This window comes from Leptinotarsa decemlineata, unplaced genomic scaffold (assembly GCF_025532065.1).
Source record: "Leptinotarsa decemlineata unplaced genomic scaffold, Ldec_3_MD MMD2_tig00026299_RagTag_RagTag, whole genome shotgun sequence".
NCBI lineage: Eukaryota > Metazoa > Arthropoda > Insecta > Coleoptera > Chrysomelidae > Leptinotarsa > Leptinotarsa decemlineata.
In genome coordinates, this window is record NW_027412676.1 from 4,511,462 (window position 1) to 4,532,204 (window position 20,743).

The 20,743-nt window shown below is 33.2% G+C and overlaps 1 protein-coding gene across 1 annotated transcript in view; it reads right to left on the bottom strand.

Moving 5' to 3' along the window:
- Positions 1 to 8,077: 8,077 nt before the first annotated feature.
- Positions 8,078 to 20,743, bottom strand: part of LOC111504690 (uncharacterized) — a 62,487-nt gene continuing 49,821 nt past the window's right edge. The window contains 5 exon segments of the mRNA XM_074180616.1: positions 8,078 to 9,304; positions 12,102 to 12,199; positions 12,253 to 12,756; positions 14,055 to 14,371; positions 18,676 to 19,009. Of these exon segments, the coding sequence (XP_074036717.1) occupies positions 8,336 to 9,304; positions 12,102 to 12,199; positions 12,253 to 12,756; positions 14,055 to 14,371; positions 18,676 to 19,009 (2,222 nt within the window). The 3' untranslated portion in view covers positions 8,078 to 8,335.

The following is a 20,743-nucleotide window of genomic DNA, read 5'->3' on the forward strand; positions in this document are numbered from 1 at the left end:
ATTCAAAATGCTTTCTACCATTTTCAACGAAAGTAATTTTTTGTGGAGGAAAAAAATCATTTTTTTATCGACCTTTTTTTTTGGATATTTATTACTTTCCACAATCTTTTACGTTTCGGAGGCCAAAATCTGCCTCCGTCTTCAGAAATTGATAAAAAATTCTAATATATTCGCAGTTATTCCTTTTTTGATAGCTTATTTCTTTACTTCTTCGACAGATGTCAAGGACGTTTTGAAATATGAAATTAATTTCATATTTTTTATCAATTTCTGAAGACGGAGGAAGATTTTGGCCTCCGAAACGTAAAAGGTTGTGGAAGGTAACAAATACCCAAAAAAAAAGGTCGATAAAAAACTTTCTAGCATCTGCTGATCTGTTTGTCCTGATTTTCAAGTTTGGGTTTATCTTCGTTGATTCGCCATCTACAAATTTTTGCAAATATTAACTTTTTTCAAATATAGTTCTCAATTCCTTTCTGGTTCTCCCCAGTAGAGTTATATCGTCCATGTAGAGTTTTCATCCTTTCTGTTATATCAGAATGCTTCACCTTCTACACCTCTTTCTCATTTAATCTTTTTTTTATCGTATATTTACTAATTTAACTGGTGATGTCAAATATGTGATAACTTCGTTCAGTTAATTTCTATTTGTTTTATTATTACTTATAGTATATGAATGAAATAGCAGTACTAAACACCATTCAAAGAAATAGCTTCACTTTGAAAATGTGGTTATAATTCAATTCATATTCATTTGACCGTAATGTGAAATAGTGGTTCGAGTCCTTCGGCCAATACTTTTGTATTGTGCTGATTCGAATGGTCGAAGTAAACGATATTGTACACATTTGAAGATGGCGGCACTCTAAAAGGCAAAGACATAGAAATGAACTGACAGCGAACTAGTCCACATGGACTGTAGACTTGGATGTTTGTATTGGATCTTTGTATTGGATAATGATTGGCTGAAGAGTCATAAAATTAAATTTTATGTTACGGTGACGAATAGAAATCGAGGAATGTGGGGATGGTTATAGCCGTCGTGTTCATTTCAGGAACTGAATGCGATTAGAGTGTTGAAATTTGATATTGGTGCAGTTATAATAACTCAAAATTTTTGTTATGTGTGTAAAATATGGCGTCCTTGGACAAGTAATAAGTGATTCCAATATCGATAGGGAACAATGCGAAAAAGGGATACCAGTGAATAATATTCGGATGCATCTGAATATTGAAACACAGAGAGTATATTTCAATGTATATAAGAATCTACATCTCAAGTTTGGTTTCGAGGGAAACAAACTATTACAAGCAACATCAGATTTGACCTAAATTCCTTTCTCAACTGTACGTAAAATGTGATACAGGATTGCCAAAACCTTTAGATGTTCAACTAATGAAATCATTGAAAAAAACAATATACGACTGTTACAAAAGCAATGAGGTTCGTACAACTGAAATCATAAGGAAGAAATTGAATACTTTCGTCCATAACGTGAGCTGCTGTGAGAAAACTCTTCAGAATTGGATAAAAAACTAGGATTTAGATTAAAAATAACAAACAAACGTCAAGCAGTTATGGAAAGCAGAAGACTAGTGGAATTGCGTAACAAATACTTAGAACCAAAAAATAAATATAGACAAGAACAACGGCAAATTTTCTATTTGGACGAATCTTGGTACTTATGATACTCACGATACAGTTACGAAAGGGTGGACGGATGGTTCGAGAATGTCTGCCTAACATGCCTGCAAACAAAGGATCACAACTAATCATTGTGTATTGCGGAGAAAGTGAAGGATGGGTTTCGAATTCTTTGAAATAATGTGGATTATCATAAGAACATGGTGGAGGAAAATTATGTTTTTGTTTTGTATGGCACCAGAGAACATAAAATTCATAAAACAAGTCAATAAGGGAAACCGAATGGATATCTGGGAAAACTCAAACATCCATAAATTCAACAGTAATAATTCACTTATCGAGAAACAAATACAAATCAAAACACAACAAAACCTCACATTCAATATAATTCACAAAACAATACACTATTCTAGGAACAGGAAACACAGAGAAGATCCAACACAAATATTATTACCTGGTGTAACCCAAATAAGGCAAATTTACCTAAAGTACCTGAAGTATCAGCACTAAGGCGTTCGGACCGCATAAAAGGACGAACAAGAGGTTGACACGTTCAGTTTGAGTAGAGCCTCGATGATGACAGCACTCGCATTTAATTAAATAGGAGTTATAAAGCTTCAATTATATTTTGTAACTTATATTGATATTAAAATACTGAAAATAAAGGAAATTTAGTTGCTCAATTCAAGTTTGGATTTTTGATTTGATATATACAGTTAAATAAATTGACGGGGTCTCTCAATCAAAAAATCAAAAATCCAAACTTGAATTGAATTGATATATATATGTATATATATATATTCAATAAAATGGGGTCTCTCAAAAAATCAAACTCTGCTCTACTTTGCCAAGCGTTCGCTTCTAATGGGAAGCTTCTTCAGGACCTATAATTTAATGAGTTGTGAAATTTTTCCTCATTGAATAACATTATAAATCATACTCACAGTAAAAATAAATAAATTGACGAAAAAGTTAAACATGTATAGGATTTTTTGTGGATTTGACGAATGTCATACCTTCACATAAATGCCATTTCTCAATGGGTATGACGATTTTATAATTTTTGACACACCAATCATACTGATTGGTATGTCAAACTTACTAATTCAGGAAGATCTATCAATTACTATTCCTTTCAAAAAAATCAGTTGAAATTCAGTGTGAAAAAAAGAATAGAAAAATAAGTACACACTTCCTTCAAGCAAAAATATCTCAGACTTCTTAGAGACATATTAATCGAAAATTCTTATCCCAGAAAACTTTTTAATAATATAGTTTTCATATAATATACCGGCAGTAATACAAATTCCGATGTAATCAACAGAAATGTATGTAATGATAGTTCACCTATCAATATTTCTCATAAATTTATACCTAACCTTGGAAATTTATCTTCAAATATCATAAAACTTTTTCATAATGAACAAAATATCAAAATATGCCAAAAAATATTGAAACTATGAAGAATTTGAATATTAAATTGAAAGATAAAACGGATACTACAAAAAACTCAAATGTGATTTATAACATTCCTTGTAATAATTGTAACTTGGATTATATTGGAACATCTAGAATTTTCAATGATAGAATAACTTCACATAAAAGTGATATAAAGCAAAATAAAAAATTATATGCATTTGCACAACATTCTATGAAAACAAATTACTCTAATATCAAAGTTTTACATACAGAAAAAATATTTCCAAATGCCTTCTTCGTGAAATGGTTAAAATTAATAAGTCTTCTGATTGTATGAATGAGAAAACTGACATTGATAATCTCAGCAGTATATATAGTAACTTACTGGAACTACATCAGAAACAAAATAATAATAAAAATTCTATCAATCAATTACTCTTTTTTGAGAGTCAAAATTATAAAATCATCATACCCATTGAGAAATGACATTTTATGAAAGGTATTTATCAAATCCACAAAAAATCCTATACGTGTTTCATTCTTTCGACAATTTATATGTTCAATTTATTGTTTTTCACTCATTTTTACTGTACAAATGTTTTTCAATGGTGAAAAAATTCACAACTCATTAAATTATAGGCCCTCAAGAAGCTTTCCATTAGCTTTCCATTATAAATCGGTTCAATTCGTGAGGTTGCAGTCAATAGCTGGGCTGTTACAAAGAAAACTCTTTGTTATATGTTAAGCTTTCGGTATATTTCACACCTTCGTCAAGACAACTACAATAATAAGATTATATATTTTTTGGGAAAGAAAGTTTTTGGCTTTCTACTACTCCATCTTGATACAAAAAAAAACAAAAAAAAGAAGGATGAGGGAGTCTTCCAAAGAAAGGAAGGAAGTAACTCTATACATGGATGTGTAGATCATGCAAAGAAGTAACTTTCAGACTCTATACATTCATGTATAGAGTTACTTCCTTTCTTCCTTTGGAAGACTCCTTCATCCATCTTTTTTTTGTATCAAGATGGAGTAGTAAAAAGCCAAAAACTTTGTTTCCCAAAAATTAATCACTCCTAAAAAATATAACCCCTTCAATTCAAAAAAGATAATATATCTTGTAAAAAATATATAAATATGGAAAACTTACTAACGTGAGAATAAAATATAAATAGATAGAAAAACATTAAATAATGACAGTTGATAAAATTTTGGCTGACAATGTCAAGTGGGAAAATTCTGAATGATAGTCGAATTACTAGATCTTTCATTTTCTTTATCATATTTCAGTAAGTACGTGTGAATTTTGCTGAGACTGTCAATATCAGTTCGTTTATTCATACATATTGACATATAACAAAGAGTTTTCTTTGTAACAGCCCAGCTATTGACTGCAACCTCACGAATTGAACAGATTTATATATATATATATATATATATATATATATATATATATATATATATATATATATATATACCGGGTGTCCCACATTTTATGTGGCAGGCAATATCTGGTTTGTTGAAGGAGATACACAAAAATGTTTCATACAAAAGTTTTAGGAGTTCATGAGAGCTATATTTTGATATAATTTTTAAATATACAGGGTGTTTGGTGTAGGTGTTACAGACCAAATTCCATTTTTTAAAATAGAACGCCCTGTATATCATTACATATTCAGATGCTACGTCAAATTCTGATATCATTTCATGTTTGGTTTTTGAAATTCGGTTACGGCGTTCTTGAGTTATTGCACTTTTCCTTAAATATAAAGTTTCAAAAAAACTTATTTACTCGTACACGAATCCAGTCTATATCTTTTATTAAATTGAACTAGACTACTACTGAATACAAACTATTATTCTCACATCTACGATACGATATCAATATCAGTTGAATATAATATTGAAATTCTTGAGAATGTGACTAACTTGAGGGTGAATTGCTTTATATTGCACAATTTCATCAAGTAGCTTATGCTTGTTGATGCCATAGTAACAAATGTTGTTGAATTGTATCTACTTGTCAGTTCGATTCAGTGATTCTTTGCAAAACAGTAACTGTATTCTTTGTGCAAAAACTCCAATATGCCTTTCGCGTTTAGTCCAAGTGATTGCATTGATATGTTATTAATTTTTGGGGAATGTCAGAAAAACTGCCATCAAGCACAACGTCTATACCAAGAACGTTTTCCAGACAGACCCATTCCGTCACGAATGACTTTTTCGAGAGTTGTAGAAAAATTGCGAACTGGGTCATTTCCTTCTACTATAAAGCATCGTCATCATACGAGATCTGAAGATTGAGAGATCAATGTGTTGGCTTATATTATTATTCATCCACATGTTTCTATCCGTACTCTTGCAGAAGAAGTCGGTGTGAGTAAATCTAATGTACAGAGAATTCTGAAAGAAAATAAATACCGCCCATTCAAAATTCAGTTGGTACAAGGTTTGAAACCCACGGACTTTGAACGACGACTTGAATTCATTGCTTGTATTCAGGTAATATTACATGAAAGTCCTAACATATTCAGTCAAATTTTGTGGAGCGATGAATCGCGATTCCACAGAATCGACATAACAGTCACTATTGGTCTCAAGAAAATCCCCACTGAGTCCGCGAAAGTAATTTTCAAACTACTTGGGGTATTAATGTATGGTGTGGATTGTTCAATGGCCGCATCATAGGACCTTACTTTTTCAATGAAAATCTCAATGGATTGCGATATTTACATTTTCTAGAAAATGATTTGATCCAGTTGATGGAAGATATTCCCATAGCAAATCGACAAGGAATTTGGTGGCAACAAGATGGTGCTCCTCCTCACAATTCACAAGTTGTTACTGAATATCTGGATATAACGTACCCAAATAGATTGATTGGTAATAAGGGTCCAATTCGGTGGCCGGCTCGTTCCCCAGATTTATCACCGCTTGATTTTTTCCTATGGGGTTATTTAAAAGATATTGTTTTCACTACTCCCCTTTGAATGTGGATGATCTGAAAATGAAAATTCGACTAGCGTGCAGTGATATTACGCCTGATATTATAAGAGCGACTTGTACGATAGAAGTGATTCGACGTTTCGAAGCCTGTATAATATCTAATGGCCATCACTTTGAACAATTTTTATGACTTATTTCTAGGTACCTACCATTCTTATGAAATAATTTATCAAATTATATTATTTACATTGTTATTAATTAAAGATTTGTTTTCGAATACACCTCTTTCAATTTCGCAATTGTTTCATATTCAAAATGATTCACGACTGAATTCCACATCTCAAAATTGAAACCATTACTTCGAATACCCAAATTTTGACTAATTTTCATGTGATCTGATGCAGAGAGAATAATTGTATGAGATATTTTTAAAAATAATAGTCGTTCTCAAGACTTTACATTTTAAGCAATAACTCAACAACGCCGTAACCGAATTTCAAAAACCAAACATGAAGTGATATCAGAATTTAACGTAGCATCTGAATATGTAATGATATACAGGGTGTTCTATTTAAAAAAATAGAATTTTAGTCTGTGGCACCTACACCAAACACCCTGTATATTTAAAAATTATATCAAAATATAGCTCTCATGAACTCCTAAAACTTGTGTATGAAACATTTTTGTGTATCTCCTTCAACAAACCAGATATTGACTGTCACATAAAATGTGGGACACCCGGGATATATATGGTCTCTTCAGAATGGTGTGAATCGTCTGAGTATCACGACCAAATGAAAATAATTCCAGCTAGTCATAGAATTTTTCTGCAGTTGATTCAGTGAGATGTCCACTGCGCCACCTGCAGACGGACCCAGGAAACAATTCCACAAGCATACTCCGGGGTCGAAATCGGAATAATAATTAATATTTCGCAGAGGTGCATTGTGACATCAACTGCAGAGATATTCTATGACTAGCTGGAATTATTTTCATTTGGTCGTGATACTCAGACGGTTTATATCGTTCTGAAGAGACCATGCCTGGTACTGATGATGAGGCAATCACCCCGAAACCGGTCTATCGGTTGGTCGGATCGACCAAACAAAATTAATTTCTGCTTTTCATAGTGGGAAGTTTTTTGCGACGAATCTTCCAAATCTAAGACTTTGCACAGGTGCCTGATGGTTTTACTTCAACTCTCTGCGCGGCATTAGCTGGGTGGGTTGTTTGTTTTTCCGTTGGGTATCTGCCACACGTACCTACAAGGTCTGCATGAGAGGAGCATATCACATAAGATGATTATTGAATAACGAAATTAGTTAGCTCCATAACAATATTATTAAAGGGGAGCTATTGGAGGGTAGGTTGCACTATATCGTTCACTTCAACTATACCTTCTCGTTGATTACCAGCTCTCTCCTGGACTCCTCAACGAAACAGATTTTATCTGTGACTTGCTTGGTTTGCTGCTTTAATTGATATTGAGTTGATCAGATCTCATTCTGAGTCGATGTTATCGTTTTTCTTCCAAATTCCTGTTTGATTACCAATTATTCTACTTCGGGTATGTTGAATTTTCTGACTATATTTTCTGGCTACTTTTTCCTTCTCCTCAAGGATGCTGCTGCTCACCCCTATTTTAAATCCATTACCACCATAAAATGACCGTTGTGTGATGTGATAAATTTTTCTATGCTTGCTTTCGTTTAATATGTGATATATTGTGTTGTTGGTGTTTATATATCGACTCAAATACTCATTGTGTTCTACTTTTTCGAAGAAGTAACTTCCCTTCTCTGTATTTTCTCCGTAGAAGAAACCACCAATATCTGCTAATTTGCTGGTTGGAAACCTACCGATACGTATTTTTTGGTTTAATATGAATCATGTGTCAAAAACTTGTATATTATATGTTGTTCCTTCCACTCTCAATGAAATATAACCATCTAATTTTTTCTATATGCAGCTTTTACATAGCCAATTCTGATTATTGCTACATAGAAATTATTATTTCATAACTTTTTTGTATTAAAATATACCTATATACACGTTATACAAACCAAATGATAGCATATGACATTTATTGTACCAAATTACATTATTCAAGTTATTTATGGGAAGACGATTTCTTGAATTCATTGGGGAAATCACCGATTGATTCGATGGATTTATTTATTGGTGCATCAAAAACGTAAGCGCGTTTCTATTGGCAATGCATCGAAAATATTCTGTTGAATTCAAGAGCTCGTCTATATTCTTACAACCAATTGATTTTTTTATTAATGGTCCTTAAATATATGAAGTGAATAGTCGCGAATCTATCTACTTATAATGATTTCTGTAACCTTTGGAATACAGCCACCATCTAAAACTTTGAGTGTATAAGAATCTAGTACTCTTATTGAACACAATGAAAAACAAAAACATCAAGAATCCTTGAAGAGAAGCTAAGAAAGAGAATAAAACCAAACACACTTTACTAACTGATAATAACCCCAAAAATCCAAATAGCCAGGTGAGCCCTAGCATGGTAAATAATAAAAGAGCCAGGCGCCATTGGAACAAAATCTCATGGTTCGTTTGATCCCTTGATACTGTCTTGTTATGAAAAACATTATAAATTATGAAAGAAAATATGACTGAATTGATGACTACAATAATTAGGAGAGGGAGCCATACTGTAACGTAGAGCCATAGTCCTGAGGGGTAGCAGAGATGTAGTTGGCCTCGAGAGTAATTGTGAACATCGATTATGATGACGAGGAAAACAGGCAAAGCTGGAAAAACCCAACCACAAATGCAAGCTTTTAATAGAACGTATTTCAGTGGTCCCCCCAGCACTTCAACGAATCTCTTGAACTGCAATATGGCTATGATCAGCATCCAACAAAACTCTGCCAAAATGGAGTAATGAAGAATCGCCCCCGTAATGCTACACCCAATTCCAGTTCCATTTTCAGTAAACACCCCAACACTTATATAGAGCATTACGTTTTTAATTGATACAGCTAAGGTGAAGTTAATCAAGATCTGGTTTCCGGTATTATTACGCCACCTGTCGAATAGAACGGTGGTTAATAGAATTCCAAACAGTCCTAATAAAGAGAGCACGCTGTTGATGTTTGTTATTATATCTAGAATGTGTTCAGTGGCTTTATCTAAAATTTCTGACTCTGCTAGAAGTAGGACGAAGTGGGTTATGTGTTTGAATTCGCAAATGATCGTCTTGCCAGTTTCTTTTTGACCTACCTCCTTTTCCCACGAACCACCAATGAAATTTTCTTCATCGGTCTGAAATAAAAAAAAATTGAATGTCAATAAACCATGGGATAAACCGTGATATTAGAGATACTTTCGAAAAAAATACTTTTATATGAACGCTGTAGTATACAAAACACTAGTGGCATTTTTAATAGAAATTGACAGTCACGTTTTCAAAATATTTCTTGAAATGATATTTTTTGAATGAACATTCTCAACAATAAAGCTCACATCACCTTTCTTCCTAAAGTTGAAAATGAACGACTTATGTAGAAATATTCATTTCTTCCACTAGTACAAAAGTTTTTTGTTTTAGCCAATGGAAAGCTATGAAATATCAAGTGAAAATGCAAAAATACTGCCTTCTTGTTGAACACATAAGTGTGACATTTTCTTGACACTACGTTGCTTTCAACACGTGCTGCTTTCGGCAAAACATTCTATCAATTATAGTTTAAACATAACTTTTCAGTTCATATTCATTATTATATTTATCTATTTTGTACACCTCATTTCTCAGAAATGACCAAAAATAAAAATCTAGAGGTGTGATATCTGGTGAACGAGGAGGCCTCTTAATACAAGACCATTTGTAGCAACCCATTTGTTTCCAAAACAGTCTCGCAATATTCTTTTTACGCAACTGAAATTATGTGCTGGTGCTCTATCCTGCTGAAAATAGATCTCTGACGAGCCTCCAGGTCAATATCATCGAAAAACTCTTTCAACACTCTTGTTATAAATTAATGTAACGGGATCCGTTCAAAGAACCATGGTAGAAAAATGGACCGAAAATTCTGCCTCTGAATGGACCACACCAAACATTAATACTAAATCGTCCTTGCGAATTGTGGAGATGGACTAGAAATGGATTATGTCTACTCCAATAATGAAAACTCTTTCTATTATACATCCCACAATTTGAAAAATTAGCCGCATTACTCCATATAATATGGAAGTTTGGATCTTGTCTGCATTTATTCTTAAACCACCGACAAAACCCTAATCGTCTCTCAGGGTCACCATTCTAGTATTTGCAGTGGTCTCAACTTGTAAGAAGAAATCTTATATTTCTTCAGAATTTGTTGAATAACAGACGGTGTAACAGCTATTTCTCTAGATAAATTTCTGATGGAATTATTTAGATTCACCTTAAAGTAGGCTGAATTGTCAATTTCTGTAACTTCAGATAAAACAACACGTTTTTTAGTTCTCCTCTTCTCAAAAACGTTTTCGTACTTCTTGAATCGACGATGAAGCACAGCAAAAAAACGCCGATTAGGTAATTCACGTTCGGGGAACGAACTGCTGGAGTGTTGGAATGGTCTTACGGTATTTTTCTAGCAAACCAAGTAGGATTCTAACATATCACATTTTTCTTTATGGGAAAAAGGAATTTCGAAAAGTATTCGAATAGTAGTTAATAGTTGTATACTTGAAAATTTTTGACAAAAAGTATTTCAACAAAGTTTCAAGGCAACTTGATTGCTCATAATAATTCTGTTTTATTGAATCAAACAATTTTTTTTCCAACAGCATTAATATGATGCTCCAGTAATTTTTGTTCTGTATAAAAACGGCTTTAATGCAATTATTATAGCAGACATATTTTGATTTACAAAATTAATACGGCTAGTGGAATGGCTTAAAAATGGAAATTATCGTTTTGTAGATAAATACCAGAAAGCTCGGTGGGTTTCACGAGTTCAAATCCCAGCGCAAATTTTTCTTTTTACTGTTAGTAACAAAATATTGTCATTCGTATACGTACCAAAATTATGGACAATCATGAGGTTTTATTTGCCAAATCAGATTTTTTTTTGTAATAGTGAAATAAATAAATATTTCCACATAAGTCGCTCATTTTCAACATTAGGAAGAAAGGTGATATGAGCTTTGTTGTTGAGAATGTTTTTACGAATCAAAATGCATGATAAAATATAGAGTATTCCTTCAAAAAATATCATTTTATGAAATATTTTGAAAACGTCACTGTCAATTTTTTCTTCGGCATCGAGAAGGCCATTAAAAATGTTACTAGTTTCCACATTTAACCGAATTCGTAACATGAATAATAACGGAGTTGACAATGGTGCCAACTCTCTAGTGTTCCCGGATTTTCTAGAAGACGACATTTCCAGCCCCAATATTTACAATAGTCCACCTGTCAGACAAAATAACACATTTTCTATTGATGAGAGATAGAAAGCTAACACAACTTATAACTTCTTGTTCCCGGCATGTAACCGAACGCTCCAGATTATTCCAGAATATTATGAGATATTCCAAAATGTTTTTGAATGCTTTTGAACACTTTCGAATGTTGTAAACTGTTCTAGAACTCTCGGGAAGGCGAAAATGGCAGCCTTTATATCTTTAAAAGCATGCTCTTCAGGTGAAAACGGAAACCTTCTTCATGGACAAGCTGATAACACTCTATGACAGGAAAAAAATGAAGACATATATGTTCTGCTATCCATGCGAAGTCGGATCAGGTCGCCAGTAATAATGAAATGTCTACTACCATCCACTACAAATGGAAGTAGGTAGTAGCTTGACCTGACTTTTATGTTCCAATATTCTGTGGCACTGTACTCATTCCATTGCATTTCTAATGAGTATTTGAAAAAATGACTTTGCACATTTCATTACGAATAACAAAACGCACTACTCAGATTAGATTGGACCTTTCTGAGATTGTTTTTCTTGATGAAAGTTCTTGTGAAAAATACAGTGGGTAAAGTCGAAAAGTTCTTTACTGATAATTGAAAATAAAGCTCAGTTCTATCTATGCTGAGAAATCGTTGGTTACATATGAAGTACTTACCAAATAATTCCAGAATGCACAGCTATTGCTATCGAACACTTGATGTTTCTCAGAATTATAAATCAGAGATAATTTAGCAGTCATATGATTTTTCAAACCTAAAATATTTCAGATTTGAAATTGTTTGGACAAATATCCATTCTCAACGTACCTGTGAGAAGTACACCAAAAATCTTGCTAGTAGTATACTGCTCTTGTGAGTTTTCGTTGAAAAAATCATCGTTGAAAAAAATACTCGTTACCAGCTGGACACTTTCACTGTTTTCGTCTATTTGTTGGCGTAAATCTTCACTCAATATCAGTGCCATATTGAAATTTTCATTTTCGGAAATCTCAGTCATGTTCATTTTGTCGGTTAGAGCAGATATTGCGCAATATTTATCGTTGCAGCTACTCAACATGACACCTACAATACTGGTGTTTTTTAAATCGTACCTGATGATAGTGAAATGGTCCTGAATTATGGCTCTGGAATCAACATTATCCGAGAACTTTTTTAAAATGTTATCAATGTAGTACAGAATCCTATCTGTCGCTTGATGTTTTTGTTGGGATTTCCTCAGAACCGATTTGTTTACATGAAATAGATGACTCACTATTTTGGAAACAACGGTCGTTTGATTCAGAGTTATAGATGGTTCATCAACTAGTTTACCTGAAACAGAATAAGCAGTTTTTCCAAATGTGTCAATGATAATTGAAATAATATTTCACGCTGGAAAATAGACTGACAACCTTGTGATATACTCAATTTTCGATTGAAGAAGAATGATCTACAGACGTTCTGATCTATCAAAAACATTTTTTCTACGTGATAAAATTCCTCATATGCAGACGACAAGGAATTATTCCTTGGCCGCAGAGATTAATTTTCAACCCTTATGATATGTATAAGAAGACAAAGAGTTTTCATGATTTTTTCTGTAGAATTAAAAAAAAAACTATTTGAAATCTGTGAACCAGCTGTCAAACATCAGCTACGAACAAACGACAACCCTTAAAAGTAAAAACTTGTATGAATTAATCATTAACAAGATCTCATTTTGTAACGTGCGATTTCTAATACGGTTCCTAGTTATTCAATATTTTTCAATTCGGTTCACACAATCGATTATTACAAGCTGATTTTAGGACGAGAAGTCTTTGAAGTATGTGAAATCGAAATATTCATTTTTATTTTTTCTGCATTGGAATTATTTTTTTTCTCGCAGTTTAATATTTTAATTGATTTTTTGGATTGCCATTGACTTTTTGGCCTGAATATCAATCTCACCTTTCACATAGCGTACTGATTTTTTGAAAATATAAAATATAGTTATTATAGAATTTGTCAGGCCCGTATTGCAATTTCAAAGTTGAGGGTGTCTCAAGTCGGGCTACATCCTTCATAAAAATTCTGTGACCAAACTCTGATGAAAGTTGCTATGTTGGAATGTAAAAATATTTTTAATAATTCTGTAAAAAAAAATACAACAGAATTTTTTTCTCGAAATATTCGTTTTGACTGTATATGTTCGGAACCAAAAAAGATAGAGTGGATTCAGCGATATCATTGAATAGTATTCCAGAAGAGGCAACTTTTCCTCGATATAACTAACTTTTCATCTCTTTGCATTTACGAGATTCCATTGCCTTGACTTGAACTTAAATAGTCCTGTATATTAGCATTAACGATATATTGAGCGCATAGATAGTTTTTTTTAGATTACCTACTATGGTCATCAAGTTCGTATTCTGAGTAGGCCATGTCTACTAACTCCACCAGCCACTTGGTCAGGAATAGGGGTGTTCGCAATGGAGCAGAATCAACCCACCTTCAGATAAACTCTGGCGAGAAAAGTTGAAGGAGGATTCGAACTCACGATCTTTGGCGTTGAAAGGGGACCCCCCCCATTTATCATTCTGTGCAACATCACTCACAATCTCTTCATGTTTTTTTCATTGCAAACTCACCTACAATTTCTCCAATGAGAAAAACATCGTATGATTTTATATATTGAAAATGGTTTTCCAAGATAGAAGAAACATCTCCGAGCTGATTTGCAACTGGTCTGGACGAATTCAAAATATCCTCCAACTGGTTTGTGATATTTCTTTCCATTTTCAATAAGGCAAAATACGATCCATCGAGTTCACTCTCACAAACTGACATCAAGTTTGAACAGGTGGGTTTCGAATAGGTAGATGTGCTTTCGATACGTTTTTCGTTCGTTGTGTATCTCCAGTAGGCACAAGTATCGGTTCTGATATCTTCGCTCTTGTACAAAATTCTAAAAAAAGGTTCCATTATACGTTTCATAATGCGGACTTAAATAGTCCCCCATCTTTGAACTGGCAAATATTTCAAATTATGCCAAAATTACATAAAAACTATATCATTTTCATTACTTCTTTATGAAACGAACTGGAAATAGTGTATATTGATCCTCATTTTTGATTACAGGTTGTGCCATATTTTGTTGGAGTGAATTGTTTGCCAAAATAACGAGAAAGACTAATAATCTAACGATTATTATTTTTGTGTTTCTGGTACTATTATCGCGTTTATAGAAAAATATCTAAAGAATGTGAAGAATAATCATTACCCATACTTCGTGAGTCATGTACTTTGTCTGAATAATAATAATGAAACTGAAGATCTAACGATCATCGTGTTTGGGTATATTATTGCGTTTTTTGAAAACTTTTCTGCCGACATTTCTATTATTGTTTTTTCTCTTTTTTATATGTCATAAACTACCTTCTAAAAGAATGATAATAATGATTGACATTCTAATAATATTTGGTTAGTCTTTTTTCATTTTCCATTATAATAAGTGAACAATTTTCACAAACATTTTTATTTCTAGACGCGTTTCGCCAGCACCGTAGCTTTCTCGGTTGAATTACGTCTTTGAAAACATTTGTGAAAACAATAATGAATTTTAAAGAAGGGTTGGTTGGCAACAGGATCCATTTTTTCTTAAAAAACATTTGTTTTTCGCCAAACTTTCGAATTTAATTGAATTCTGTTTCAGGGATCTGTAACAATGAATTTTCATAAACATACCTCTCACAAAACGTTCAACTGTTATCATTTCAATGTTACCAGGGATCATGAATTCTTTAATGAATTACTCACCGAAAAAGAGTTTCTTCGTGTTGAAAATATATCTATTTCAAAATATTCAGACACATTGTACACATAATACAAATAATAAATACTGAAATCATAAAATTTTCGAGACAACACAACACTACACAAACGCATAAAACAAACGAATGGATTTATCTATGATACTGATAAGCTGGTGTCTGTCTTTATCAATGATAGAAAAAATGAGAATTATCATTTCTGTTGTCATTGATTAAAAATTCCCTTTTCTCATTCTCATTGAATTTTACAAAGTAGACAGGTTTGGTTTAACACCATTTTTAGTGATTACATGTCCAAGGTACGTGACTTCCCTTTCTTGAAAATTCACAAATTTGCTTTCTTTAGTCGTATGATAATATCACACATGTACACAAGGCAGCGCTTGTGTTAGATGCCAAGAAGTAATGTGGATGGTGCGTTTTTCAAACCGAAATGCATGCGAATGAGTTCGTAGTGCCCATTCTCGACAGAGAAATCTGTTTTCGGAACATCTGATGAAATCCTGGTGCAAGATCGAAGGTGGTGAAATATTGACACTCTCCGAGCCGATCTTACAGGTCAGAAATGTTAGGCAACGGATACTTGTCAACTGATAATCCGTTCAGTTTCCGAAAGTCAATCACAACTTGGCATTTGGGTTTTCTTGAAGCGCCTAGATTTTTTGGAACTACACAAACGAAGGATGACCATGAGCATGCTGAATGTTGAATGATACTTTGATCGAGCATTTTGGAACTTTCGAGTTTTGAATTCCTCTTTATGAATTTGGGGGTATCAGTAATATTTCGTGTGCACGGGTCTTGCATCATTAGTTTCAAATGTATGTTGTCACGTTCAAGATAGAATATGTCAGAAATTTCCAGACATAATTCGGTTGTTCATTGGTTTTTTTCTAGGTTTAAGTAGTCAAGTTTCAATTGATTTCCTCATCTCTTGGATCCTATCGATTCATTTTAAGTTATCGTAAAACTGTTTCAGAGTCCGTAAATGGTTCGAGAATTATGTATATGAAGTCGATAGTGTTTTGGGAATTGCAATTGTGTTTTACGATAGATAGCAGTATATCGTCGGTATTATAAGGTTGCCTTTAATTTTGAAGATCCTTTTTGTAGTGTTCGGTTAGGTTTTTAAATTTTCTGGTACTTCGCTACCTGCAACTTTGAATGACGGAACAGTTTTGAAATTTGTGATCGATTGTGTATTTTTCTAATTAATAATGCAGTTGTGGTGTTCAAGAAAATCTATTAGGGTCGACTTAGTGATTAGAATTTTTTGGTCTATGATTTGCTGGATTATTTTCTGTGAATTGGTGAATATACTTTTCCTTCCCACGTTTAGATATTGAAGTACGTGCGCCAGTGTCTATTGATATTTCAAAGGTGTTCTGAATGTCTTTTATGTAGTATACATTTTTCGATTGCATGAAGTGAGGTGTTCCGGAATCGGGGTGATAATTATTCAGGTTCTTTGATTGGATTTGGATATCTGACGTTGTGTCTTGGGGTGAATGGAAATCCGCAGGTTGATATTGTCTAGGGAGTGAAAGAAAATCCTGATACTCTGAAGTATTTTGGCTATTATCATATTGATCGTAATGGTTATATTAATTATATTGAAAGTATAAATCAAACTGGTCCTGTGGGTATTGACCATTTATCGGTATAATAGTCATGTTCTGGGCTACTAGCTGTATAGCAGTTTTCGTATTCTGAATTGTAATTTTGAAAGGGCCGTGCGTCTTGATATTTACCGCAATGTGTTCTTTGTTGATTCGAATTAGGATTGCGTTTAGTCATAAAGGGAAAAATTTGGTTTTGAATTTAAAAATTCAGCCTAGATCGAGTGTTTTGCAATTGCGGCCTTTGTTAATTATTTTGAAATTGTGATCTTTGTTGATTGTTTTGAAAATTTATGTTATACCATGTCAGTCCAGTACCCTTGAACATGACTACGGAGTTCCTCACGGACCGGTCTTTGGACCTGAGTTTCTTATTCTCATCAATGATATAACCTTTCCAGTGGATAGATGTGAAATCGAACTTCAATACGACAACACGACATAAGAACATTATTTACAGCCAACAGAAGAGTCGCCAACAGAACCTATGGGAATGACCTTGTTTTCCGTAAATCAAATCCAGATCTTTAAACAACAATTTAAAACAAGCCACATAATGAGCTTCGAAAAAAATTCCTTACAACCGAAAATACTTTTCAGCCAGAATAATGCACGAAGCTATCGAAATTGAAAAACGTTACAACTGTATCAACAAACTGGATTATTCGCAAAAATTACCTCCTGCATTGAAATCATTACACACCTTGCTTCTGCAAGTCTCAACACCGTGTCCTCTACCAACCCCACCCTCGTGGGGTTGGTAGAGGTGTGTGAAAGCATATGGTTTGTGTGTGATTTCTAAGTGTTGTGTGTAATTCAGGACACTTCCAAATTGTGTGTAATTTGCGTGTAATACTTAACTCTAACGATAAATACGTGTATATACTTTAGTTACTATCAAACCCATAATTTAAAAATTCCTTTTTCCAAAATGGAACATACCGTCATGTCATATGACTGCTATGATGACATGACAGTAATGCTACATGATTGCTTTTTCTTTCTTGTCTGTACGTTGGGAGTTTTGACTCGCTGAGACTATTTCGAGTAAGTTTAGAAACAATATTGTGACTAATGAAATATCAAACTGTATTACATTATATTGTATATTTTCATTCGCTCCTCTTCATTTCAGGTATTTTTTTCTTCAAATATATTGCTTTCAATTCTGTAATAATAAGCCAGACAACTAAGAGTATTGAAAATAAATTCATAATTGAAATGGACACCTGGTTTTCAAAGGTTCGTAAATCTCTTGTCAATACTTCTTTGCTAACGCCCATTAATGTAAAAATGGGATTGATGCGCTACAGGAGAACAATTCAATTAATTTTTTATTTTTATATTTTCTAGAAGATGTAAACAGTTCTACTTCATGAAGCCAAAAAGTAGTGAAGTACAATTTTTTAATTATTTTCAGGTGATGAGAGTTTGAGCATGCATATTGAAAATAATAAACAGTTTGTTATCGAATGTTCATAAATTGTCGTATGGATTAGGTTTGATATTTCATGCAGGCCAAATTGTAAAAAATTTGAAGCACGCGTAAAAGAACAATTTCCAGAATGAAAAAATGAACTCAACGTATTCTACTCCGTATAGAGGGATACGATTGTCATCTTAAATTCATGACCCTTGATTTTCAGAAAAACGGTTTCAAAGTTAACCTTTTGGAAAATATGGAAATTTATAAATTCAAATTTTTCAATATCTATGTACCTTCTTTCTTGTTTAATGAATGGCAGATGGTAAATGATATTTTATTTTCTGTTGAAACTATGTTTCCATTCAATTTCCTCACCTGAATATTTATTACTTACTGGATATGTCCTGTCAATTTCACTTCACTTATGTCAGATAATGTTGCACCAACTATGATGCCTACGTTCTTTCGGGTGTAATTGTACTTTCCTTGGAATAATGCGTCATTGAAGAAAACAATAATTTTTATACTTGAGGAGGTCTGCTGGATTTGATTTTGCAATTCACGATCTACAACCAGCAAGGCATCTACGTCTGCCAACTTCTCATATGAAAATTCCGTACTGATCACTTCCATCATCCAAGAATTATCGTAGTTTCTTTTGAAAGCTATGCCAACGATATTGCTTGAAATGACAATAGCAAGATTTGTGAAGAGCAGGCTGGTGGTCCCTATTAAAATAAAAAAGTTACTGTTTTGTAGAAAATCATATATATCATATTTCAATGAATAAAACGATGGATTATTCCACGTTTCACAAAAAATTAGGCAGTCAAAGCCATCTTTGTTAACAAATGTAATACCGTTTGTGAGGAATTTATTTTTGTTCAACATCAACATGAATCGAATTTTGCGAAGTAAAATTCCTTGCAATTTTCTTTCTTGTGGAAGAAACGTACGTTATTTTGATTTAAAAATGATGGGAGCATTATAATGACTAGTATACACTCACAGACAAAAATATTTCATATTTTGTTCAAAGCCTTGTTTTCATGTTTGTTTTTTTTTGTCCGAATCTCTATGCAGTTTTCATCACTAAGTGGTAAATGCTGAAGTATTTAAAGTATATTGATCGCCAAAGACTAGTTTTGGTATTGATATTTAATCAGAACAAGCAACAATGACGACAAAATTAAAGTTCTTTGAGGCAACATAATGAGAGTTCAATACTTAGTGCTTCATCCCCTAGCTCTAACGATAGCCTGCATCCCCCTGGACAAACTCCGCAAAAGGTCTTTGATGGTTTCTTGTGGAATTCGATTCAAATCTTCCTGTGTAGCAATTCCTAAATCTGCAATTAAGTTAGGAGCTAGATTTCGTGCTCGTATATGTCTTTTCAGGATGTCCCAAAAATGTTCAATAGAATTTGCGTCGGGACTGTTTGGTGGCCACTCCACTGCCTTAAGTCCAATGTTCTATATATTTGAACACGTCCATTTGATTTCCATAACTGTATTCTTGTTCATCCGTGAAAAGAATTTTCCCTAACTCATGGTAACTTCTAACCGTCTAGATTTGTGACTTGGGAGAAGCCTAGGAACTCTGGCAGGGCGTTTTGGATTTAAACCAACTTCTTTGAGTCTATAAGTTGATAGATGTAGTCGTTACTATGTGGTAGGAGATCACGATGAAAAGAAAAATGAAAATTTCTAAGTTTTTACCACTTTTATTTGTAACCAAAGTTACTGCAGTTTCGTCCTATATGGACATTTTCAAACTTAAACAATAAACTCTTTGAGTCTTCTCATCACTGTTTTGACACTTATGTTAACTTACTTTGCGCTCAGTATATTATTTCTGAGATGCGGAGCACCTCAGAAATAATAATATAATAAAATATACAATATACAAGATACAATATACTCAATATCAAATATTGGTCAACTCTTGGAGTTGTACATCTCTTACATCCTTGACTAAGCCGCCTTTTGTACTCCCCAGTTTCATTGTATAGCTTCAAAATACGAGAAACAGCCAATTGATGGATATGCAATCTCCGCCCAATATCTTCTTGTTTGCATTCCGCATTGACTGAAGTAACAATTTTAACACAAACTAATTTGCTCAAATGCGGCATCTCACTGAGAAAACTACAGAATCAAGACATAAAGTACTCGAATTTTGACAACAATAAAGAAAACAATAGACATTAATAGTGTCAAAGGCACAGTATTCAAAGTTTGTGATTTGTACCATTGTTTTTCTTATTCACCAATAGCGACTATGTTCAAGCATTCTTTTATTTATTCTGAAAGAAAATTTACGTAAAATAATTCGGCCTTTGAATATTTATCAATGGAAATGAATAACGGGTTAAGGAAAAAGGAATTAATATGAAAAAAATCTTGAAATAGAATATGCAATATTTTTTTCCGAGAGTGTAATAGGAAGATTCAGTAATACTC